The 21,437-nt window shown below is 36.6% G+C and overlaps 1 protein-coding gene across 2 annotated transcripts in view; it reads left to right on the forward strand.

The window, feature by feature from the left end:
- Pdzrn4 (PDZ domain containing ring finger 4) overlaps positions 1–18,317 on the forward strand; it is a 352,095-nt gene extending 333,778 nt beyond the window's left edge. For both annotated transcript variants that reach the window (XM_076852772.1, XM_076852773.1), the window contains 3 exons: positions 6,543–6,644; positions 10,811–10,927; positions 16,791–18,317. In XM_076852772.1, the coding sequence (XP_076708887.1) occupies positions 6,543–6,644; positions 10,811–10,927; positions 16,791–18,317 (1,746 nt within the window). The remainder of the gene's footprint in view (positions 1–6,542; positions 6,645–10,810; positions 10,928–16,790) is intronic.
- The last annotated feature ends 3,120 nt before the right edge of the window (positions 18,318–21,437 follow it).

Raw genomic sequence — 21,437 nt, forward strand, 5'->3', positions numbered from 1 at the left:
GTCTACCCAAAAGTTTTTATTATGTTTCTTATAAAATATTAGAGAACATATTTTGTCTTTGCTTTTGTATATTAACATCTATGAAATAGAAAAGCTACCATTTGAACATTTTTAAAGTAAAGATGGTAGCATTTCTTAAGAGTTATCAGATAATAATTAATGGGTTAATATCAATCTCTGGAGTGGGATTCCTGGACTTCAACTCCCAGGTCCACCATTGGCTTGGTTGGGCACATCACTTAACCTCCTTTCATTTCAAGTCCATTTTCACTCTTAGAAAGTGGTAACAATTATATAACCTATTATTGTTGTGAAGATCACATATTATGCATGAAAAATGCTGAACCCAGTGCGTGAAAGTGTTTAATAACCATTAGTGGCTATTATTTCTAGCAGCATCAGCAGTAACAATTGCTGCCTTGTCTAGAATAAATTAGGTGAACTTGGATCCAGATGTTCCTTTACTATATGAAAGTTTTCACATCTGAAGAAGGTTCAACCACTCACTAATGAGTTGCTAGGGACAGGAAATACAATTTCTTCTTCATATAGAAATGTGAAAATATAGAAAGTGATTAAATATCAGTTTAATGAGGGAGACAATAAGCAGACCACAGAGAGATTGCTCAGCTGTCAAGAAAGTTCCAGGCAAATCAGGAATGACAAAAGTTTGAGTTTCTGCTCCAAACCTGCCTTTACATATTCCATCCCTTCAGAGTCCTCTCCCATAAAGAGTGGATGCAGAAAGACACAGGCTCCCCAGCTCCTGTGTCCCCATCAACCCCCAAATAAGAACAGAGGTCCTTCTAGGTTGAGCTTCACTGTCGATCACAACTGTAAATCAGAGAGGACAACTATAGTAGCAAGTTGAAGGAGTACACACTGTTAAAACACCCAACAGAACTTCTAGTTGGGGTGACCCAGTTTCCATTTCTCCTTGCTATGTGTGGACCTCCAGAGGATGTTTCTTTGGAGAATCTCAGTTTCAAATTTATGATAGTTGCCTCCCAGCATTCTAGGGAACCTCTTCCAGGAAGACATCGGTTTGCATAAGGGTCACAACAGGGTGACACTGTCATGATGTGGCTGTGCATCTGCAGCCTTTTCTTCTCTTCCTTCTTCAAGAAGACACTCACTGAATCCCACCACTTCTTTATCCTTTTTACTCTCTGTAGCAGAACTCCCTTTTCATCAAAAAATCTTCTACTAAGATTCCCATTAGTTAAGGATAATGAGTTAATGATCGCTTGGGGTCCCACTAGTTTGCAGAGAATCTCTGAAGGATATCATTTTTAGTTCTGTGAGAATGGTAAGTGGTTAAACAAAAGTAGTTAAACAAAAAGGAATTGTGTCTGTCTTTGGATTCATCACAGGAAGAAAAAGTGAACCAGGAAACCAAGACATAGTCTTATTCGCCATCATATTTGCATCATCTTTCACAATCCACAGGAATAATTCAATGAATGAAATGAGCTATTCAGTTGAAAGGATGATAGGATAAATAAGACCTGAACAGCCTCATTGAGAAATTAAGAGTACCATTTTAGTGTATCATCCAGGCACAAAAGCTTTTAAAATTCTCACTTTTTAAATTTGAAAATAATTTAAAATGTACTGTTCATTGTGTTACCATCTCCAATTAAATATACTAAAAATGATGTTACCTTTTGATGGTCAGGGTCATGCTATACCCAGCAATCATTACACGATGCAATAAAGAAATAAAATGCTCAATGACTGAAACATGTAGGACAATTTGTGCCCTGTTATTAAATGACCCTATTTGGATTTACTGAGTCTACATATTGTCATTTTTCTTACTGATCTCTTGGCTGTCACCAGCTGCCACTTCTTCTCACCATCTACTCTCCACCACCACCTCCTATTATTTTCTCACCTGACTTCTTTGCTAATTTCCAGCTAACCAGATACACAAACACAGTGATTAAAATTAGTCCTGTGGGTGTCATTTTAGAAATAAAATTCACCTTTCCATACATGCATACAACGTTTTGACATTTCTAGAGTCTCAGCTATATTGTGGGTGGATAAATTTCTGAAGAAAAATCTGCGAGATAATAAAACATTCCTTAATGGAGTTGGTTCATTGAAGAAACAACAGCAGGATTGATAAAGTGTTGTTTGCTGCCTGATTACTTTATATTCTGTGACAAAAATGTCACACTTAATGAATAAATACATGTCACATTAAAAAGCCTAGAACTCAATTCTTTCTGCGCACATAGGCAGCAATGTCTTAAGGGTGCTTGTGGAATTATATTAAGTAAAACTGTGACAAAATTGTACCCATAGACAAATAGCTCCCATATGGCTGATGAGAGATTATGGGATACCATGTAATGAACAATTAATGACTCCTTTCCCAGGGAAATGAGAGTGAGGGAAACAGAGGATTTACTCCTTATCCTTGAGGTTTCCTGGCTGGCTTTTATTTAAATGAATCTCTTTAGAGCAACTGGGATTCTAATTTTCTGTTCACAATGACCTAAGTAGAGCACAGTTTATGGTCCTGCCCTTAGTGTGTAGCTAAGATTTTTTCCATTTAGCACACCAGGTGCTTGTGAGATGACCTCACCCACCAGCATCACATGTACTCACACTTAGGATAGCTTCATGAGAACCTTGCTGGTTCTCATGAATTTTCCCTCTGCAAGTGCTTGATGGTTCTGTTTCTGTGCCACTGCCTAGAACTTGTGTCAAATTCATCCACAGTAATTATCCTAGAGAAGTCCTCTTACAAAATTGCACAACCAAAGAAAGTATTTCTGAGCTAGAAAGCAAGAGTTAAATGCTGAAATAAATGATCAGCTTTCCCAAGGAGAAATCACTGCGTTCTGTTTTCTCCTTGGCAAGGTAAGAGTGTGACACTCCATGTAAGCAGCCCCGTCTCATGCTGGCCAGGAAGTGCGACATGTTCCGAAGGATTACTTCCAGACAGATCTCTGCCAGAACTCAACAGTGGAATATGGAGACTTCTAATGAGCCCTTTCTGTGTGCTGCACATAAACTTATCCTCAGAATTTCTTCCTAGTTTTGAATTTTCTTCCCTATGAATAGCTATTTCCTGTTGGTGTTCTTTAAATATCTATATTTCTATACTTTGTACTCACCCTTTTCTCTCCATATTAAAATATAAACAGACTTGAAATAAATCTTTCCTTTTCTACTTAAGATTATTGATTTTTCCTAAGAAATTCTGTAGGTAGTTGGATGCCAAGAATTTTAGTCACTAATCCACCTCTGGTACAATAATATAGGAAACAAAAATTGGTACATATAAGCAGAGAAGCTATATCAGATCATTTATAAGTATTTAGGCTCATTCTCTCTCATGTCCATGCAGGAGATTGGGCCTAAAATGATATTTTTGACTCCCAGATCTCTCCTAAGACAACAGTAATATCCATCTTGAAACTAATCTTTATATATGATTATGTAAACTGGGATATATATTATCCACAAATATTTTTCTTATTTAGTTAAAAAAAAAAAAAACAAGTTACATATTATCTCCTTCTCAGTTCTCTTCCTCTCTCTCTGCCTAAAATTGAGTTCCTTCAATAAGAGACTTGACTAGTAATAGGTCTCCTTCCCTTTCTATGAGGTTCTCCACCTTTATGTCAATCTGGGGTTTTCTAGGCAACTTCCTCATAAGCAGTCCTGACTCCCTAAGCCATTTTTTTTTTTCAGGAGCACAGGAAATTGAAGTTTGGAGGCTCTATGTGGTACCATTCCTAAAAGCTTTTCATTTCTTGAGAGGAATCTTCTGAAACACATGACTGTATTTCTTGTCTTAATATCAGTTTAGGCATCAAACCAAATCCTGAGTACAATGGGATCTACCAACCAGTTGGCTAAAGTGTTCCTTATTTTGAAACAGTAAACTACATTTTAATGCCATATTTCTGAGGCAAATTCATTTCATCCTTGGTATGATTCTGACTATAAGTGTTTCTACAACAACTGATCTGCACAACCCCCTCCCCAAACAAAAACTGGGACTAATTGGCAGAACTGGAGAACAAAGCTCTCCAGAGGAGTTTTCAGAGGAGAAAAATGAATACCAACAGGAAAGGGACTGAAAAGAGAAAATCATATTTTTTCCTGATGGCTAAGAGTTAATAAATAGGAGGTAAATATCTTTCTAAATAGAACTACATTCACTGCTGTGGATTTAATTATTGTTTATGAATATATTTGCTTTGTTTAACAAGAAATAACAGGAAAAAGTCTTGTCTTTACTGAGAATTAAAATATAAATGGTGATAACTATAACAATTGCATCAATACTAATGTGTACCAACATTGAATATGATTTTTTTTGTACCAATCACTTATTTAAACCTTCTGTAACAACCCTCTGCACCATTATTATATGCATTTTAAGATAGCAAACATAATAACAACTTTAGATTGATATGAATGAGGAATATTTAGATAGATGGCAAGTGAAATTCAGATGAAGAATGGGAACATATGTTCATTTTTGAGTGGAGACCAGGGGGAAATGTAGTAAGAATTATATTTCAAACAGAAAAGGTGAATGGGGCTGGGGATGTGGCTCAAGCGGTATCACGCTCGCCTGGCATTCATGTGGCCGGGTTGTTCCTCAGCACCACATACAAACAAAGATGTTGTGTCTGCCGAAAACTAAAAAATAAATATTAAAAAAAATTCTCTCTCTCTCTCTCTCTCTCTCTCTCTCTCTCTCTCTCTCTCTCTAAAAAAAAAAAAAAAAAAAAACAGAAAAGGTTAAGATAACCTGTATGAAATCATTCAGCTCAACTTAATTATAAGTCAAAATGTGCCCATAGTGGAGAGGAGATGAATGATCAGGTTCATGTTTGACAAACGTATTACAGCTATACTACTAAGAATTACTATAAAGTGAACATAAGCCCTCCAAGGTAAAAGAGAATAAAAATTATACACATTATTTTAAAATAAGACAGTATAGAATGGAGGAGGTACAGTAGAATCCATGAAGACCCAAATTTATCTTTGAGGAAAAAAAAAAAAGACCTTGGATTTGTGGTTGCAAAAAAATTAAAAAAATAAAAAACAATGCACATGAAACTTGTAAAAGTTGGCTTTCTTGTCTGCATTGTAAGCAAGAAACTAAAGTGGTATTTGCATTTGTCAGAGAAGATGTAACATATGGGTTGGATTGTGTGCTTTTTAAACATATGATAAGAGGCTAGGGGGGGCTGGGATTGTGGCTCCATGGGAGAGTGCTTGACTGAGGCAGTGGGTTTGATCATCAGCAACACATAGAAATAAATAAATAAATTTATTTTTTAAAAAGACCATAATTGTGGTCTAAAGTTGAGATTCCTTGCTTCCTAATCATTGTGTCTATCCTCCTTCCATCAGCCAGCATCCCTGAGTCTCACAGGGAGAAACCACAGTAGTCTACTTAATGTTTTACACAACAATCCTTAGTAAAGGATATTAATTATGGAAAAAATGGTTAGTGAAGCCATATTTTCCATATGTCTCTTATTGAAATAATTTAATACTTGCCTTACGTAAAATATATGAAATTTTATTTTCATATATTTTGATTATATATTATATATGAAAAAATTTATTATCTGTCTTGAAATTCAACATTTAAGATTTTAATTTTTAAATACTAAAACAAAAACTAAAAGCTAAGTACATTGGATCCTGAAAGTCTAGTTTAAAATACAAACTTTAGATGTTTCATTCACTCTATCTTTAGAACTTAGAAAAAGTATAAAAAGCAGATTTCAAATGCCATAGGAGTCTTTTCTGAGTAGCTTAAAGTTTACTGAAGATCGGTTTCTTCCCTCATTTTTATTAACAAGTCAAATTTATTCTATGTTAATTTTTAAAAACATTGAAGTATAGTTAAGATATTGCATGAGTTTAGGGTTAGGAAATCTTAGAAAGGAGCTGGAGTTTTGATGAGGAGGTTACTGATGAGTTTCTCCTTTTGATTAGCTAAGCACTGAGATACACCCTGAGTGATGTTTGGGCATCTGAGTCAGACCCACACACAAATATGAAATGATTAAGTGAAAATGCAATCAGCAATGGCTTGGGAGCATCGCCTGGTGAGAGATAATACTGCAGCCCTCTAATTGGCTCACAGCAAGCATGCAGGATGACGGATTTCAGTTGTGGTATTGCCGGTCCTGCTTCCCCCAGCACTATTATCTCAGAGTGACACTTCCATTACTCTGAGCGGAGAAAGATGAACGTCACCTGTCAGGGGCTGGTTAATTGTGTTGCTAGATGTATGTTGCCAGGGCGCAGGTTGGACATTTATGAACATAACTGCTTCCTCTGATGTCCGCCATCCTTCAGGGATCGATATGGCTCTTACAGTAAGCGCGTAATTGAGTGAAGGCACTTTCCACGGAGGGGCTGAAGATGAGCCCATTGTGTGAGCTTCATTGTCCATACATTTACCATAAATGAGCTGATATTTGCCATTTATTGTGCGCAGCATTGTGGAAATGGAAACTAATGTGCCACTTTCATTTGTTTTCTAGATAAATGGGGAAGATGTCCAGAATCGAGAAGAAGCAGTGGCATTGCTGTCTAGTGATGAGTGTAAGAGAATCGTGCTGCTTGTTGCAAGGCCAGAGATTCAGGTCAGAACGGAGATCAAAAGTCCTCAGACTGTGCTCGATATTCACTGACTTTGTGGGTGAAACTACAATCATTATCACCTCATAGATACCTGTAAAACCAAGCATACAAAATACAACCAAGACTGATCTTTCCTAATTTACCAAAAAAAGTATACATTGAAGACTGCCTTATACAGAATACCAGCTAAATATCCCACTTGAGGATATTTAAAGCACACAAAATGGAATCATTATTCTCTCTTTCCATTTGCCAGTTTTTAAATGAAGTCACACAAATGGTTGACTTTATATGATTTTTAATTTTGTGTGAATCCTCACATTAGCTTCCCATCTAAAAATACTTAATTGGCATATGAAGGTATGGTGAAAGAATCTCTAATGAGAACATTAGCATATTTAATAACTGTCATGTAAGGTATTTTATGTAGTTTGGTGTGGTTCCATATATATAGTAGTTGGATTTTTTCCAAGTTCGATATGACAGAAACATTTGTCCAACCAAAAATCTGATGTTTCTAAAGGAATTCTGTTATATCTTTACCGAGGAAGATGTCATGAAAATAAAGGAGAGGTAATGGTGGAAGAAATGTACTATTGATACTTCCTTTTATATCCTTTTTATATCCCACCACAATGCAGAAAGGACAATACATTGTCACCGTTCTATCCATCTGTCAGTAGTTTGAGTGAAGTTAGTTATATCGCCATTTGTCTCTTAGGTTATTGATCTGATATTTTTCAGACTCAGTAACTACATACTATCTATAAATTACATTGAGTAAGTGTATTTCAGTGTCAGACTGAGTCCTAACTTGAATATAGTGGTTATAAAAGATCACCCTTTCCGCATATATTTCCTTTATGCCCTTGACCATTCTAAATGGTTCTCATAAAAGTCGGCCATAGCCTGGAGCAGAATAGAGTCACACACCTGAGGTCTTAGGAGTAGGGAAGTGACCCCACACAACTGGCTGGTTTGCCTAGGTGGTAATGAATTTTTGAAATATGAATGAGACTGTAACAATTACCTGGAAATTTTTCAAATCTGTTATCTCACTGATCACATTTTCTTGAAAAAGAACAGAATAAAAGGGCTAAATATTAGTGAAATTCATGGTAAATTGAAATGAACTCAGTCGTGCAAAAGAAATCTTTATATTATAAGGTGGTTTCCTGCCCTTTTTGTGTAACTGCTAGAGAAACTCATTAATTTAGAACTAAAGGCATTTCCTTAAACTATGCCACATAACGGCCATAATGGGCTATGAAAAGAATAGAAATTAATGACACAGGACCAGATCCTCTGAATCTTTGATGGAATACATATGCTTGGCAGAACCAGTGGCATCTTTGAATATTTGGCTACACTCCTGGTCTTTCCCTCAAAAGAATCAATATTGGAGAATGAATTTTCAAGTGAGACTTACTTTCCCCAATTGATCAAAGATGGTCCTCTGACTCCATAGGATGCTACCCTGCCTGTCAAAATCAGGATGTGCATTAGCTCATTGATCCTAAAGAAGGTTTCATTGCACTGAAAGGAAGCTAATTGCCTAAAGAAAATCAGATTTCCAGAGAAATCGGCAAAGAAAATACACACCTTAAAAATGCAATTTAAGCAGACATGATATAAAGTCACTACGCCCCCCCCAAAAAAAGGAAACAAAAATGTTGTCTTTATATTACCCATTTTTCCCTATCAAAGTTAATATATCTCACTGCATTTTTTTGCATGCGTATTTTATTCAGGGAGAATGTGGAAGCATTTTGTGTGCTTTTAGAATGTTTTTTTAAAAATACTTCGAATACTCGCTAGATTCTTGGAAATGATCTACAAAGTTGCTAGCGGCAGTATTGTGCATCTGTGCAATATTTTTTAAATAACTCATTTCCTTCATTCCCTGTCACCTCTCTTTCATTTCCTGCCCATTTTCTTCCTCAGACCATTAAAGATATTGCTTTTCTGTCCTATTCCCCTCAGGACATAGGGGCAGAGAGGGTTCTCATAGGAACCTGTAGCCACTACTTTTGAGACAGTGTATATTGTTCCTTTTTCTGCAATGTTACATATTGTCCACTCTGGTGCAGACAGATCCCCACTGTATTATGCAGACAATTCTTCCTTTCCTGCAGCTCAGCTCAAGAGGGATGCCAATCTCTGTTGCAGCATTAGACTCAGACAGCAGTGAGTGAATGTCTAGGTAGAAAGGGAAATACAATAGGGAAAGGAAGACAGCAAGAAGAATCTCCCTCTACTTCCCAGCCTGCAGGGAAGTTTATTAAAATAGGCGTGCTGACTATAGATGACATCTCAGGGTTGTATAGGGTTAGCCCATATGAAAAGAGTAATAGGGAATCATTAATTTCTATTTAGTTCTCTTTATCTTTTCTACCACTTCATTTAAACCTCAAAAGACTCTGTTCCATCACTTACTATATCAGTATTAGGAAATATTTTGTTTTGAACTAATTAAAGAAAAAATCCTTGCTGTGTTCATGAAAAGCAAACATTTTTAGCTTTAAGTAATTTCTTTTAGAGTCTGGCATTTGTAGCTTCGTGACACTTAAAAGGGATTACAGAATGTAAATTTGGACAATTATAAATTGGACTGAATTTAAAATTTTAGTCAGCATGACTATCATAGCTCATCTGCATATCAAAGTCAGTGGAGCACAGTTAGGTCAATTTATTCAGGTCATATTAAGATAAATGAGGGACAAAATTGTGTCCATACTATTGGCTCCAGTTGGATTAAAGTTTGTTCTACATGGTCTTTAATAGATAACACAAAATCTATGATTTGCCTTCTTGTTAATGAAAGTGATACATACATGATAATTCCTTTTTGATGAGGTTTTATTGACCTTACAGGTTTATTTTGTATTTTTAAATTTTTTTTAGTTGTGGATAGAAACAATACCTTTATTTTATTTATTAATTTTCATGTGGTGCTGGGGATCGAACCCAGTGCCTTACATGTGTGCTAGGCAAGAGCTCTATCACTGAGCTACAACTCTAGCCTCTTTCAGGTTTGTGTATGTTTTAAAGTTTTAAAAGTTCAATTCAGTTTAAAAGCTTATTTGACCAGTTTGTTGGTGAAAGCACTCTATTGTCCATGTTTGCTCACTAGAAAGTCATTTCTTTGTAACATAGAGTAAAGCAGAGTTTTGACAATAACCTAATTCATTGAATAACTATAGACAGCTAATTTATGTAATCCAGCTCCAAAATCCACTTTGAGGCAAATTAGCTGTTTTGACTGTCAACACCAATCATATTAGCAAAGGTAATCACCAACTTTTCACTTAATTTTGTGGAGGAGACAAAAGCATTTATTCAGTTTCATTTGTGTAAGATTCCCACAAGAATACATGCATCTTGCACCCACAAATAAAGCCCTATATGCTATACACAGCTTCATCGGCCATCAACAAGTCTTTTTTCTAGTAATTGCGCCTCAAAAGTGAATTAATATAGGATGGAATCTTGGGTTGTAGTTAGTGAGACAGCACAGGCTTTGTATGCATGAGGCCCTAGGTTTGATACCCAGTGCCTGAGAAAGTAAACAAACAGACATGATACAGCATTGATGTATTTTTCGTGTCCATTATTTACAAATGAAATAGATGTTATTTCCATCTTGTCAACTATCTTGTTACCTTGGGAGCTACCCTTCTAAAAGTAAAAAACAAAAACAAAGGAACAACAAAAACAGGATGAGGGTTACATCAGCCTGTGGGGTGATTTTGCAGATGATCTCATTGGGGGTTGTTGTAAGGAAAGAAAGCACCTAATTGCCCCATAGTCCTATTAGTATCATTGCAGTTCTTTCAACTCAGGGACTGTTGGAAGTAATGAGCATGACAGCTGTGGATTATGCAGTATGCTTTTCATACATTTTGAAAGAAGGTAATGTTCTATGCTGTGAGATTTACTCAGTTATGGGAGAAAATCTGTAGCACTGTTGCAGGAAAGGATAAAAGAACCCAATTTTATTTTTTGTATTACCTTTTCTTCTTTCTGAGAGGTGAACTATAGGAGGCTGGTATTCTGAAGAGAATCATTATGATAAAAGGAACTGGTCAGGCATCGCCACTTAAGTTTACCCTATTTTAGCATGAGTTCTCACTAACATAATATAATGTACTAATATATTCTTTTGCAGCTGGATGAAGGCTGGCTGGAAGATGAAAGGAATGAATTCTTAGAGGAGTTAAACTTAGAAATGTTGGAAGAACAGCATAATGAAGCAATGCAGCACACTGCCAATGAGGTGGAGCAGGTAGGGCCAACAATTTGAATGACAGCATTTGAAATGTTGCTAGTTCTTTCTTTAAATGTAGAACCATAAATGGAGGGGAAAAAAAACACAATCTAAGGGTTTGATCAAACATCTCTGTAATGGTAATTTTTTAGAGCAAATGATCATCTCAAATGAAGCCGAAGGAATACATTTTTTTTTTCTGTTAAGAATATTTCTAGCTTGGGAAGCTCAGAGACTGTTGTTAATAGAGTACAATAGTATTCAAATGTTGACCCAGGTACTGTTTCAACCTAATTACAGGAATTTGTAGTAAAACCGTGAGCTGCTTGCTAATATGCTAGCTGGAGACAAACTATATCCCATGAGGCAAACCTTCAAAAAGTAATATTTAAACTTCACAATGTTAATGTATCTGTTTGAATATTTAGGTTATGACTATTGGATAATGAGACATGATGTAAGCCATCAATCTTATCTGCATATTTGGTGGCATGATTACATCTGTATACCCCTGAATAATCAGATTATCTTTGGTCCAATGGCTGCTGTTGACACATTGTGCCACATCTTCTATGACATCATTTGAGATTTTGATATCATTTGGTCTTAAAGTCACCCACTCATTTAACAAAAATTTTTAGTTTCTATTACGTTCCAAGTACCACACTTGAATACTCAGAATACAAAAAAAAAAAACATTTTTGTAAAAACTGACAGAATTTATGTTTTTAAACAACTAATCAATAGTAAAAGATCACAGAGTGGCTATGGCAAAGTGAGGCTTGGCATCTTTTTCATTATTTTTACATTCCCATTATATAAAACCAATATCAAATAATATGGATTTTTAAATTCATGACATTCATCGGCTTGATGTAATTTTGTTACCACTTCAATCTCAGTTTTCTGCTTTGTTTAATTATCATCCTATTTTAAATATTAATTCTTCTTAATACTCCTAAAAAATAATTTTTAAAAAATCCTGACAGGCTTAACCACATGAAACAAACATTCTGTCACTTAACCCAGTTGAATAATGAAATGTGTTTACATACTAGTATCTCAGGACAAACGTGTGGGTGCACATGTCCATATATTAAATAAATCATCAGATTGCAAACTACACATTTGCCTAGCCATGTGTGATGTACTCATGTGCTGACCATTGCTCCTTGGCTACCACACAGCCTGCAGTTTATGCTCAGAAGTGACTCTGGTACTGTGTTCATTGCTTTTCAATATAGGTGAGACAGACTGAAATTTTTATGTATGACTTCAACACTGGCCACAAATAAAGATATTTTTGGTGGCAGTTGCTAGTTGTAAGCAAGGAAGTCCTCGCTCCAGGCTTTTTCTCTCTTGGATACAAAATGTGACCTGATACAGAATTGACAGGAGGATGTTGAAAAAGGGAAGGGAGAAATCCTGCCCAGGTGAAGTGATATGGTGTCAAATGCTGCCTACTCATCAGACGTAATACAAATGTTAGGTCTTTTGAGGTAACATTAGATGTCCCTGAGGTTAGATTCTTATTGTGTGGAAATTTTTCTTCACCCACGAAACTGAAAAATGATAAGTATAGAAACCTTTAAAAGTCTTTTGCCCCTATAAACAATAATACTACATTAGAAATGTCTTGGTAGAAACATTGCCTGTCACTGTAATAATTCCATAGGGAAATGATAAATGACAGAGCAGCATTACATTAGAAGCCAGGAATTCTAGGTCTGAGAATGGAAAACTATTTTGCCCATTATTCATAGACCAGTAACAAAAGAAAAGGGAATTCAATTAAAATTAAATATCTAACCATACATATGCCTACTGATATGAAAAAGTTTCATTTTCCATACTCTTCCTGGCCCGTATGGCTGCTACTGAAGTATTGTGCAACATCTCCCTTAGCATAATTTGACTGCAGTACTTCAACTGCATGTAAAGAAAAAAACAAACTAGTCTTCCTGTAGTTTTTTCAGTTCATTACAAAATATGTGAAAAATATCATTGTAATTAGTGTGATAAACTCAAATACATGATATCAATAATGTCTGAGGGTTTTGTGGCACAGTAGGCAGACCTCAACACATTTGATACTATTGTGACCTTATAGTCAGAGGTGCCAGAGGTTGCAAGAAGTTTCCACTGTCAGTTATGATCACTTATAACTTTGTTATCAATAAAACATTTAAAATCAATATGTCTTAGGGCTGGGGATATAGCTCAGTGGAAGAGTGCTTGCCTGGCACATGCAAGACCCTGGGTTCAATCTCTAGCACCACAAAAAGAAGAACCAAAATAAGTAATTTTTTTTTCTGGTGATGGTAGTGGTGGGGTGGGTACCAGGGATTGAAGCCAGTGGCACTCAACCACTGAGCCATATCTCCAGCCCTTTTTTGTATTTTATTTAGAGATAGGGTCTCACTGAGTTACTTAGCACCTCACCATTGTTGAGGAAAATCAGTATGTTTTTAACAAATGAGGGAAAATTTTCTAGGAAAAGATTAAGAATCCTAGAATATGACGTGATACATGATCATCTTCTCCCTCCAAATTATGTTACATTTGTTATGTGGAACAAAATAGCAATTACCTAGAGAAATCTTTTTAGACTTGTTTTTAATACCTTTTATTACACATTCCATTCCTCTTTAGCACTAACAGTTTTTACTATATTTAATTATGTAATTATACCTGTTAGAGAATAAAATATATGCGGTAGTAAGTAAACTTAGATGTAAGGCAAATATAATCTAGAACTACCCTGTTATTATTGTATAATTTTTATATGATGTGCCAGAGGAGAAAATCACTTTATCCCATTCACAGAGAAAGAACTACATATGCACCTCATTAGGGCAGAGACAAATTATTCTCTATAAAAGGCAAAATCTAACAGGGAGTAGTTATGCATATGTGTGTGTGTGTGTGTGTGTGTGTGTGTGTGTGTGTGTGTATGTGTAAACAAAGTATATTCATGACCAAATCAAACAAGTTAAGGTCACCTGCTAATATTCATTTACAACTCTCATGCTTTGGACCAAATGTTTCAGGTAAAGCAATTCCCTTGTCACTTTGTTTGCTTAAATTAAAAAAAAAAAAAAAAAGGAAAACGAAAAATACCTTCTTTGAAATTTCTTTATCTCAATGAATCTCAGAGTTAATTCTTAGATATTGCCCTTTTAGTTAGGACTAACTGAAATAACAAACTTCTGAGCAACCTTGAATAATCAACAGATTAGAAAGAGAGCTAAAAGCCTTTGCATGTTAACTCTATAATTGTAGTTCTAAGAATTATCTTAAAGGTAATTATGAGAGATTTTTAAATCAGGTATGCCAATCCAAAAATAATAAAACAGGTGCAAAGAAACAAAAGTGAATTTACTGGGGGGTGGGAGGGGGAAACCATAAGACATTAACATGAGCTCAATTATGATATAAAGGTATAGGGGAAAACCCCGGCCAAAAAGAGGGAAGTGGCTGCAGGAACCCCACCCAAACTATTCCTAGGAATTCTGGAGGCAGCTTACTTTGATGGGTTTGAATTAATTTCGGTCCAGTGATGTCTCCAGGACCATTATTTGAGAAGCTTATCTATCTGATAACTACAACGAGAGTGAGTGTTTAGAAAACCTTTCAGTCCAATAGTACGCTCCTTTTTGGGGACTCTGAGAAAGAACTCAGAGTCACCAATGGGCCAGATATCCCTTTTTGTGTGTCTCAGAAAACCCTAAACACCAAGGGGTGTGAGATGGCTCAAGGTATTATGACCACTCTCATGGGAATCCCTCAGTTGAGTTGTGGAAGTTCCCTCCACACCAGGAGTAGGGTGTGTTCTTCAGAGGAGGTTCCCTGTTAGGCCATTGCATATTAGAGGTAAGTTACCTCCATAAAAATCTAGTCACCTGTGGGGACAGAGGAGGCTGCAGGGGGCATTCATCTCTTTCCTTTTTGTGTCCAGGGACCTTCGAGTAGATAAATATTCTAATAGGACTATGTCTACAGCCACCAAATAATCTCTTACCTTCAAAATGATTATTACAAACACATTTTTTTACAATCATTACAGACTACCAGTAATAGGCAAAAAATAAAAATAAAACAATTACATTAAGTCATAGCGTCCTCCAGAGCAGACCAGAAACTACTATGTAGCCCATCAGTGAATCCTTATTATTTTGACTCTAAATACAGACTCCAGAAATTGGAAAATACCAGGACTCCGACAGAGATTATTTCATCCTCAAAAGTCAAAACTAGAGGGGCAATTCATATCCCTAAACCAGAGGGAGAGTTCAGTTTGAGGCAGAGTTGTTCTTAGTAGTCTTACTCTCCCAGTAACTTTTTGTTCTTGGGAGCAGTTCAGTTTTACAAAAATAAAGCAGGCTCAGATAGTTAGCAATGCTGCATAGGAAGTGTGCTCAGGCAGTTGCACCTTCCAGACTAACATCAGTCCAAGTGGCCACCAAAGTTCAGCAACCACAACTGCACCCTGCTGAGAGGCAAAAGAACCCCAGAGAAGCTGTCCCAGGACTCAAGGTCTATCTGGATCACTAGAAATGTTATTAAACAAGCAACCACTGCCCAGAACCCATGGAAGCCAATACAATGCACCAAGCTTTTGCACAAATAAAAAATATTTATTGTGTTGTCAATCAAAAAAGGGTCCAGGAGCTAAAAAGGAACTGAAATCTGCTTCCCCAGTTAGTTGGAGCAGGGGAACTTACAGGGAGGAAGTAAAGTTGCTTACTGTTTGGATGGCATGCCTCTTCACATGCCTCTTCATAAATTGGGTGTGTTAGGTTCTGTGCAGGATCATTTGAGTTTTTGACATCATCAACCAGACAACCTGGCTTCTTCTGCTCATTTCCATTCTTAAAAAGCTGGTTCCAAAGCCTAAGAATGGTTACTGCCAGGCCTGGAGGCTTTTCCTGATATAACTAAAGAACTTAGTTATTGAAGGAATTTATGTACAAATGGGTCCAGGCCTTAGCTGATTTTACTTGCAATGCACCAATTCTTATATCTGAAAGAAATTACTGGTTGAAAGTAGAAAAATATTTTTATGTAACTGAAATGAGTCCTAAGAAATTGTTGTTGCTTTTGAGAGACATGATTTCAAGATGCACTGAGGTTAACACATGGACCCAAGAATATGCCATGCTGGCAACATAAAAGTTCCAGGAGATACAGCTTTGCCTCTTACCCCTCTCTGTTAGTAATAACCTGAATTCATCTGGGATTAACCTTCGACATCTATAGATGGAAAGATTTGGGGCTCTCATACACAAAGTAAAACTCATCCTGCAATTTTGTAGTGTTGGGCTTACTATTGTCAGCATATTACTAAGTCAATAAAGTTGGCTCTAAACTTGAAGAAAACTCAAAAGAAAAAAAAAAAAATAGGTGACTATGGCCTCTGAACTCCAGGTCTCATATTGCTGAAGACCATCAACATATTCTGTCTTATCTTTTTATGTATTTCTATCTCAGAGACTCATAAAGGTGTTTCATTTATACATCTTCATCTCAGAGAGTCTCAAATAGGAGAAAAATCTATAAAAGCAATTCCCATGTCACTTTGTTTGCTTAAATTAAAAAAAAAAAAAGTCACTCATTTACATGGGTCCTCTTATTTATACCCAAGTGAAGATCACAGGCACAACCAAGCAACTTTCATTTTCTCTATTTCATTGCCTAAAAGGTTTCCATGAGCTAATTGTCCTTATTCCTGATACTAATCTATATATTTATATAGATACTAAAATTAGAGCAGCTTTCTAGGAATTGCATTTTGCCAAGAAGCATTGTTTTACAAGCAATTTTCAACAATCAATGTTTTTCAAAATCATTTTCCTTTGTTCTCTCAACTTTATTTTCTCAGCCAAAAAAGCAAGAAGAAGAAGAAGGCACAACAGACACAGCAACATCCTCCTCCAACAACCACGAGAAGGACAGTGGGGTGGGGCGCACAGATGAGAGCCTGAGAAATGAGGAGAGTTCAGAGCAGGAGAACACAGCAGAGGACCCCAGCGGTACATCTTTGAAGAGCAAGAGAGAGCTGGGGCAAAGCCAAGACACCCTAGGAAGCGTGGAACTTCAGTGCAACGAGAGCTTTGTGTGCGGTGAATACATTGACTCAGACTGTGTTGGCAACCACGATGAGGAGTGTGAAAGATTCCGGCAGCTCTTGGAGCTCAAGTGCAAGATTCAAAACCATGGAGAGTATGACCTGTATTACTCAAGCAGCACAATTGAGTGTAATCAGGGGGAGCAAGAGGGAGTGGAGCATGAGCTACAGTTACTTAATGAAGAGCTAAGAAACATTGAACTTGAGTGCCAGAATATCATGCAGGCTCACAGGCTCCAGAAAGTGACTGACCAATATGGAGACATCTGGGCTTTACATGATGGAGGCTTCCGAAATTACAACACCAGCCTCGATATGCAAAGGGGTAAATTAGATGACATCATCGAACATCCAGAGAAGTCAGACAAGGACAGTTCTAGTGCTTATAACACAGCTGAGAGCTGCAGAAGTACACCATTAACCGTAGACCGTTCCCCTGACAGTTCCCTTCCCAGATTGATCAACCTCACCAATAAGAAAAACCTGAGAAGCACAATTGCAACCCACCAAGCACCTTCTGGACAGAGTAGCAAAGAGTCGACATCCACCAAAGCCAAAACCACTGAACAAGTTTGTAGCATTGAAAGCCAGGAGAAGAGTTTGGAAAGCAGCACGCTTCCAGATCATGAGAAGACAGTCAGTGAACACGTCCCTTACCTCTCTCCTTACCACAGCTCCTCCTATAGGTATGCAAACATCCCAGCCCACGCTCGCCATTATCAAAGCTACATGCAGTTAATCCAACAGAAGTCTGCGGTGGAGTATGCCCAGAGCCAGCTCAGTTTGGTAAGCATGTGCAAGGAATCTCAGAAGGGTTCCGAGCCCAAGATGGAGTGGAAGGTAAAGATTAGGAGTGACGGGACCCGGTACATCACCAAGAGACCAGTGCGAGACCGAATTCTGAAGGAACGTGCCTTAAAGATCAAGGAGGAGCGGAGTGGCATGACCACAGATGATGACACCATGAGTGAGATGAAAATGGGGCGCTACTGGAGCAAAGAGGAGAGGAAGCAACACTTGGTTCGGGCCAAAGAGCAGCGAAGGCGCCGGGAGTTCATGATGCGGAGCCGGCTGGAATGCCTTAAGGAGAGTCCTCAGAGTGGCAGCGAGGGCAAGAAGGAGATCAACATCATTGAACTGAGTCACAAGAAGATGATGAAAAAGAGAAACAAGAAAATTTTGGATAACTGGATGACAATCCAAGAACTGATGACCCATGGCGCCAAGTCTCCCGATGGCACAAGAGTTCATAATGCCTTTTTGTCAGTCACCACCGTATGACCAAATGAATGGAATGCAACTGATTTTCAGAGGGTGCTACCAGTTTCGGTAGAGTATGATTGCCTCGTTCAATGTGGCGTTTTTATATATATTTTGTGACTCTTTATAGTTTAAATTTTTTGTAAGCAAAATAACCTGGTAATTTTTCATTTGTTTTTCATATGCCAGTACCTTCTTTTTTGGCTGAGATCTTTTCCTTAACTTGTGATATATTCATATTACTCATTTATAAAAAACAAAAGAAAACAAAAAAACGAAAGGAAAGAAAACAAGCAAAAAAAAAAAAACTTGAACAAAAATACTGAGAAGCCAATTAATTTCCTACCTTAATGTATCTATTGTAAGTTAAAAATCTGGATTTATTTCTCTAGTTTACTTATTTTCTACTTTAATAATTCAATGCCAAAACAATTTCTATGCTTGCTTCTTTGCATAATATGTACTAATTTGAACCTGTTAATAAATCACATGCCACATCCTGTTTACACATATAAACACCTCTTTTTAACACCTTGTACTTTTAACCCATAAATGGCCGTTGTCTTTGTCTCAGTAAAGTGTAGGTGGACAATCTTCCTGTGATTTGTAGTGACATTGGTCATGTAGCTAGGTAATTGTGATAACTGTGACAATAAAAAAGAAATAAATTATTGATTATCCTTAAGAAAAGTTATCAAGGAGTGTTTTATTTTCATTGTCCACTGTGGTTAACAGATATAAATTAGTTATACATGTATACTATTTAGAAGACTCCTAATTGTGGATTATAAACTGTGTACATTTCTATCACTTTTTTTTTTCAATAAAGTTGTCTTGAACCACTTCTTATATAGATCATTGTGTCACATATTCCTTCCAGGATCACATTAGATATGTACAGTGCCTAACAGATGCTAACTAAACATTCAGTATATATTCATGCTCCTCTTGCCTGCCACTCATGTCATACAAAGCCAAGAAAAAAATCAGGGAAGATGGAAAGAGGATCAGTAAAGTGCTTGAGATTATTTATAATGATAGGATGTATTTTAGTCTGCTCAAGCAGCTATAACAAAATAGCATCAACTGGGTGGCTTAAACAACAGGAATTTCTCACAGTTCTCGAGACGGAAAGTGAAGATCAAATGTGCCGGGGTTAGAGTTTTCAGCATATGAATTTTTGGAGGACAAAATTTAGTCCTTATCACTTAGTTCATTTATTGAGTTGATAATTTAGGAATAAATTTTGGAAAACGATCTCGGCACTAATTTTCAGCAGAATCAAATGCCTTATATGTCAGTTTATTAAAAGGTAAGATTGTTAGATGATTAGACAGATTTTTTAATCTAGTTTTTCTTCATTTGAACCGATAAATCATATCATAGGTTAATCAATCACAAAGCTCCCAGAGTGAAAGGCCAGATCAACTGTGTGCATGCAAACATGAGTTTGATCCTATTTTCATTCAACCCAATGTGTTGTTTTAATATAATGGATACACAACATCTGAATATTTACAAAGCTTTTTTCCTGTACAAAACCCACAGTGTCGTCCTATCACCTCTTGAATCAGATTCTGATGCCTTGCATTATATTCAAGGCCCTCCGTGAACTTGCAGCTTTGCCTACTGTTCTTCCAATACAGATCTTTTCTGAATTATTCCTGGCTCCTGTTCTTCCTGCTGAAGTTATGTTATTTTCTGTCTGAGATTTCTAGCAAATCCTATTCCTCGCTTAGATGGTGACACATTTTCTTGTTGGAGCCTGTTTGATTACATGGGACTTTCTCAGGTCTGTGGTATACATGAGTGTGCAAATTGTTTTACCTTGGAAATTTTATTCTTTGATTATTAAATCATGTGCATAAAACTTATTGTGTCCCTACATAGATTTCAAGTTCATGAAGGGAGGTCACTGTGTCCTCCTCTGTCTTTGTAAACCTCTGGTAGAATGCCATTTGAATAATGATGTCTACTAGTTGAGCTAGATTACTTTATTCATTTCTCTCATCCACATATTAGTCCTTATGCTACTGCTTTCCTTACTCTTCTAACCTTTCCAATTCTTGCCTTTTGAAGGGATATCACAGAGGAAAACTAACTTATAAATAATGAAAAGCTGGAACCAAAATTTTTTAAATAATAGTAGTAACAGCAAAGTAAGTCAACTGAAAAAAAGTCCTCACTTCTAATTTTAGCCACTGTTAATACAATAGCCTAGCCAAGAGTACTCTGCATACACCCAGAGTTAATGTTTGACATTATATTTAAAAAAGAATACCTGCCTGTCTTAAGAGTTCAGTTCTTTCAATACCTAACGGTGTGGTTACTACAACTTGAACCAACGTGTGGATTTTCCTAAAGAAGCATTTATACATCTCACAGAATGCAGTGTTTCCAAAGTTACCAGCTTAGTTTTAATTTTAGGAAGGACAAGTATGCTTGCCAATTTAAAAAAAAAAAAGTGACAATGTTTTTCATGTTTGTGTTTATGCAGTTCTACAAGTTGAGAAATGTTTCTCTTTTAAAAATCAGTGAAAATCTAAAATGTGTTATGCTTTATCTTTCCATATAATCTACCTTCGTGCTAAACATGTCTTTTTGGTAAATGAAAAATAAATCTGTTGCTGAGCAAAAAAAAAATAATTGGCTATATGTTGGATATTTTATTTCAGTTCAGAAAAAAAATATGTCAGTGTAAAGAGAAAAAAAAATATTTTACTTGGGCTTTCCTTTGAAATTCCAATTTTTATTGCCTTTTAAATTCAAAATGTGACATCAGTTTATGACAGCCATATGCCAAAGACCAAAGGGGACAGAAGAAACTGTATATGCAATGGCTATTTCTTCATTACATTCCATGAAGAAAGCCACTGTGGCCATCATATATTGTGCAGACTTTCCCTTTAAAAAAAAAAAAAAAAACATACAGTAGGGTGATGTCCTTCAGGCCCATCTACATCATCCACCTAAACTCCATCTCCATCCCTCTCAGGAGCTGCTGCTCTCTTCCCCAGCCACAAATTGCTTGTTCTGTGAGGATACCACTATCCAGGGAACTCCCAAGCTAATCACCTGATCCTTTCAGGGTTTCTCCTTTATCTGGTCAATCTCAAAGCACTTTTTCTTCAAAAAGTGTGA

The sequence above is a fragment of the Callospermophilus lateralis genome, chromosome 4, assembly GCF_048772815.1.
Source record: "Callospermophilus lateralis isolate mCalLat2 chromosome 4, mCalLat2.hap1, whole genome shotgun sequence".
Classification (NCBI taxonomy): domain Eukaryota; kingdom Metazoa; phylum Chordata; class Mammalia; order Rodentia; family Sciuridae; genus Callospermophilus; species Callospermophilus lateralis.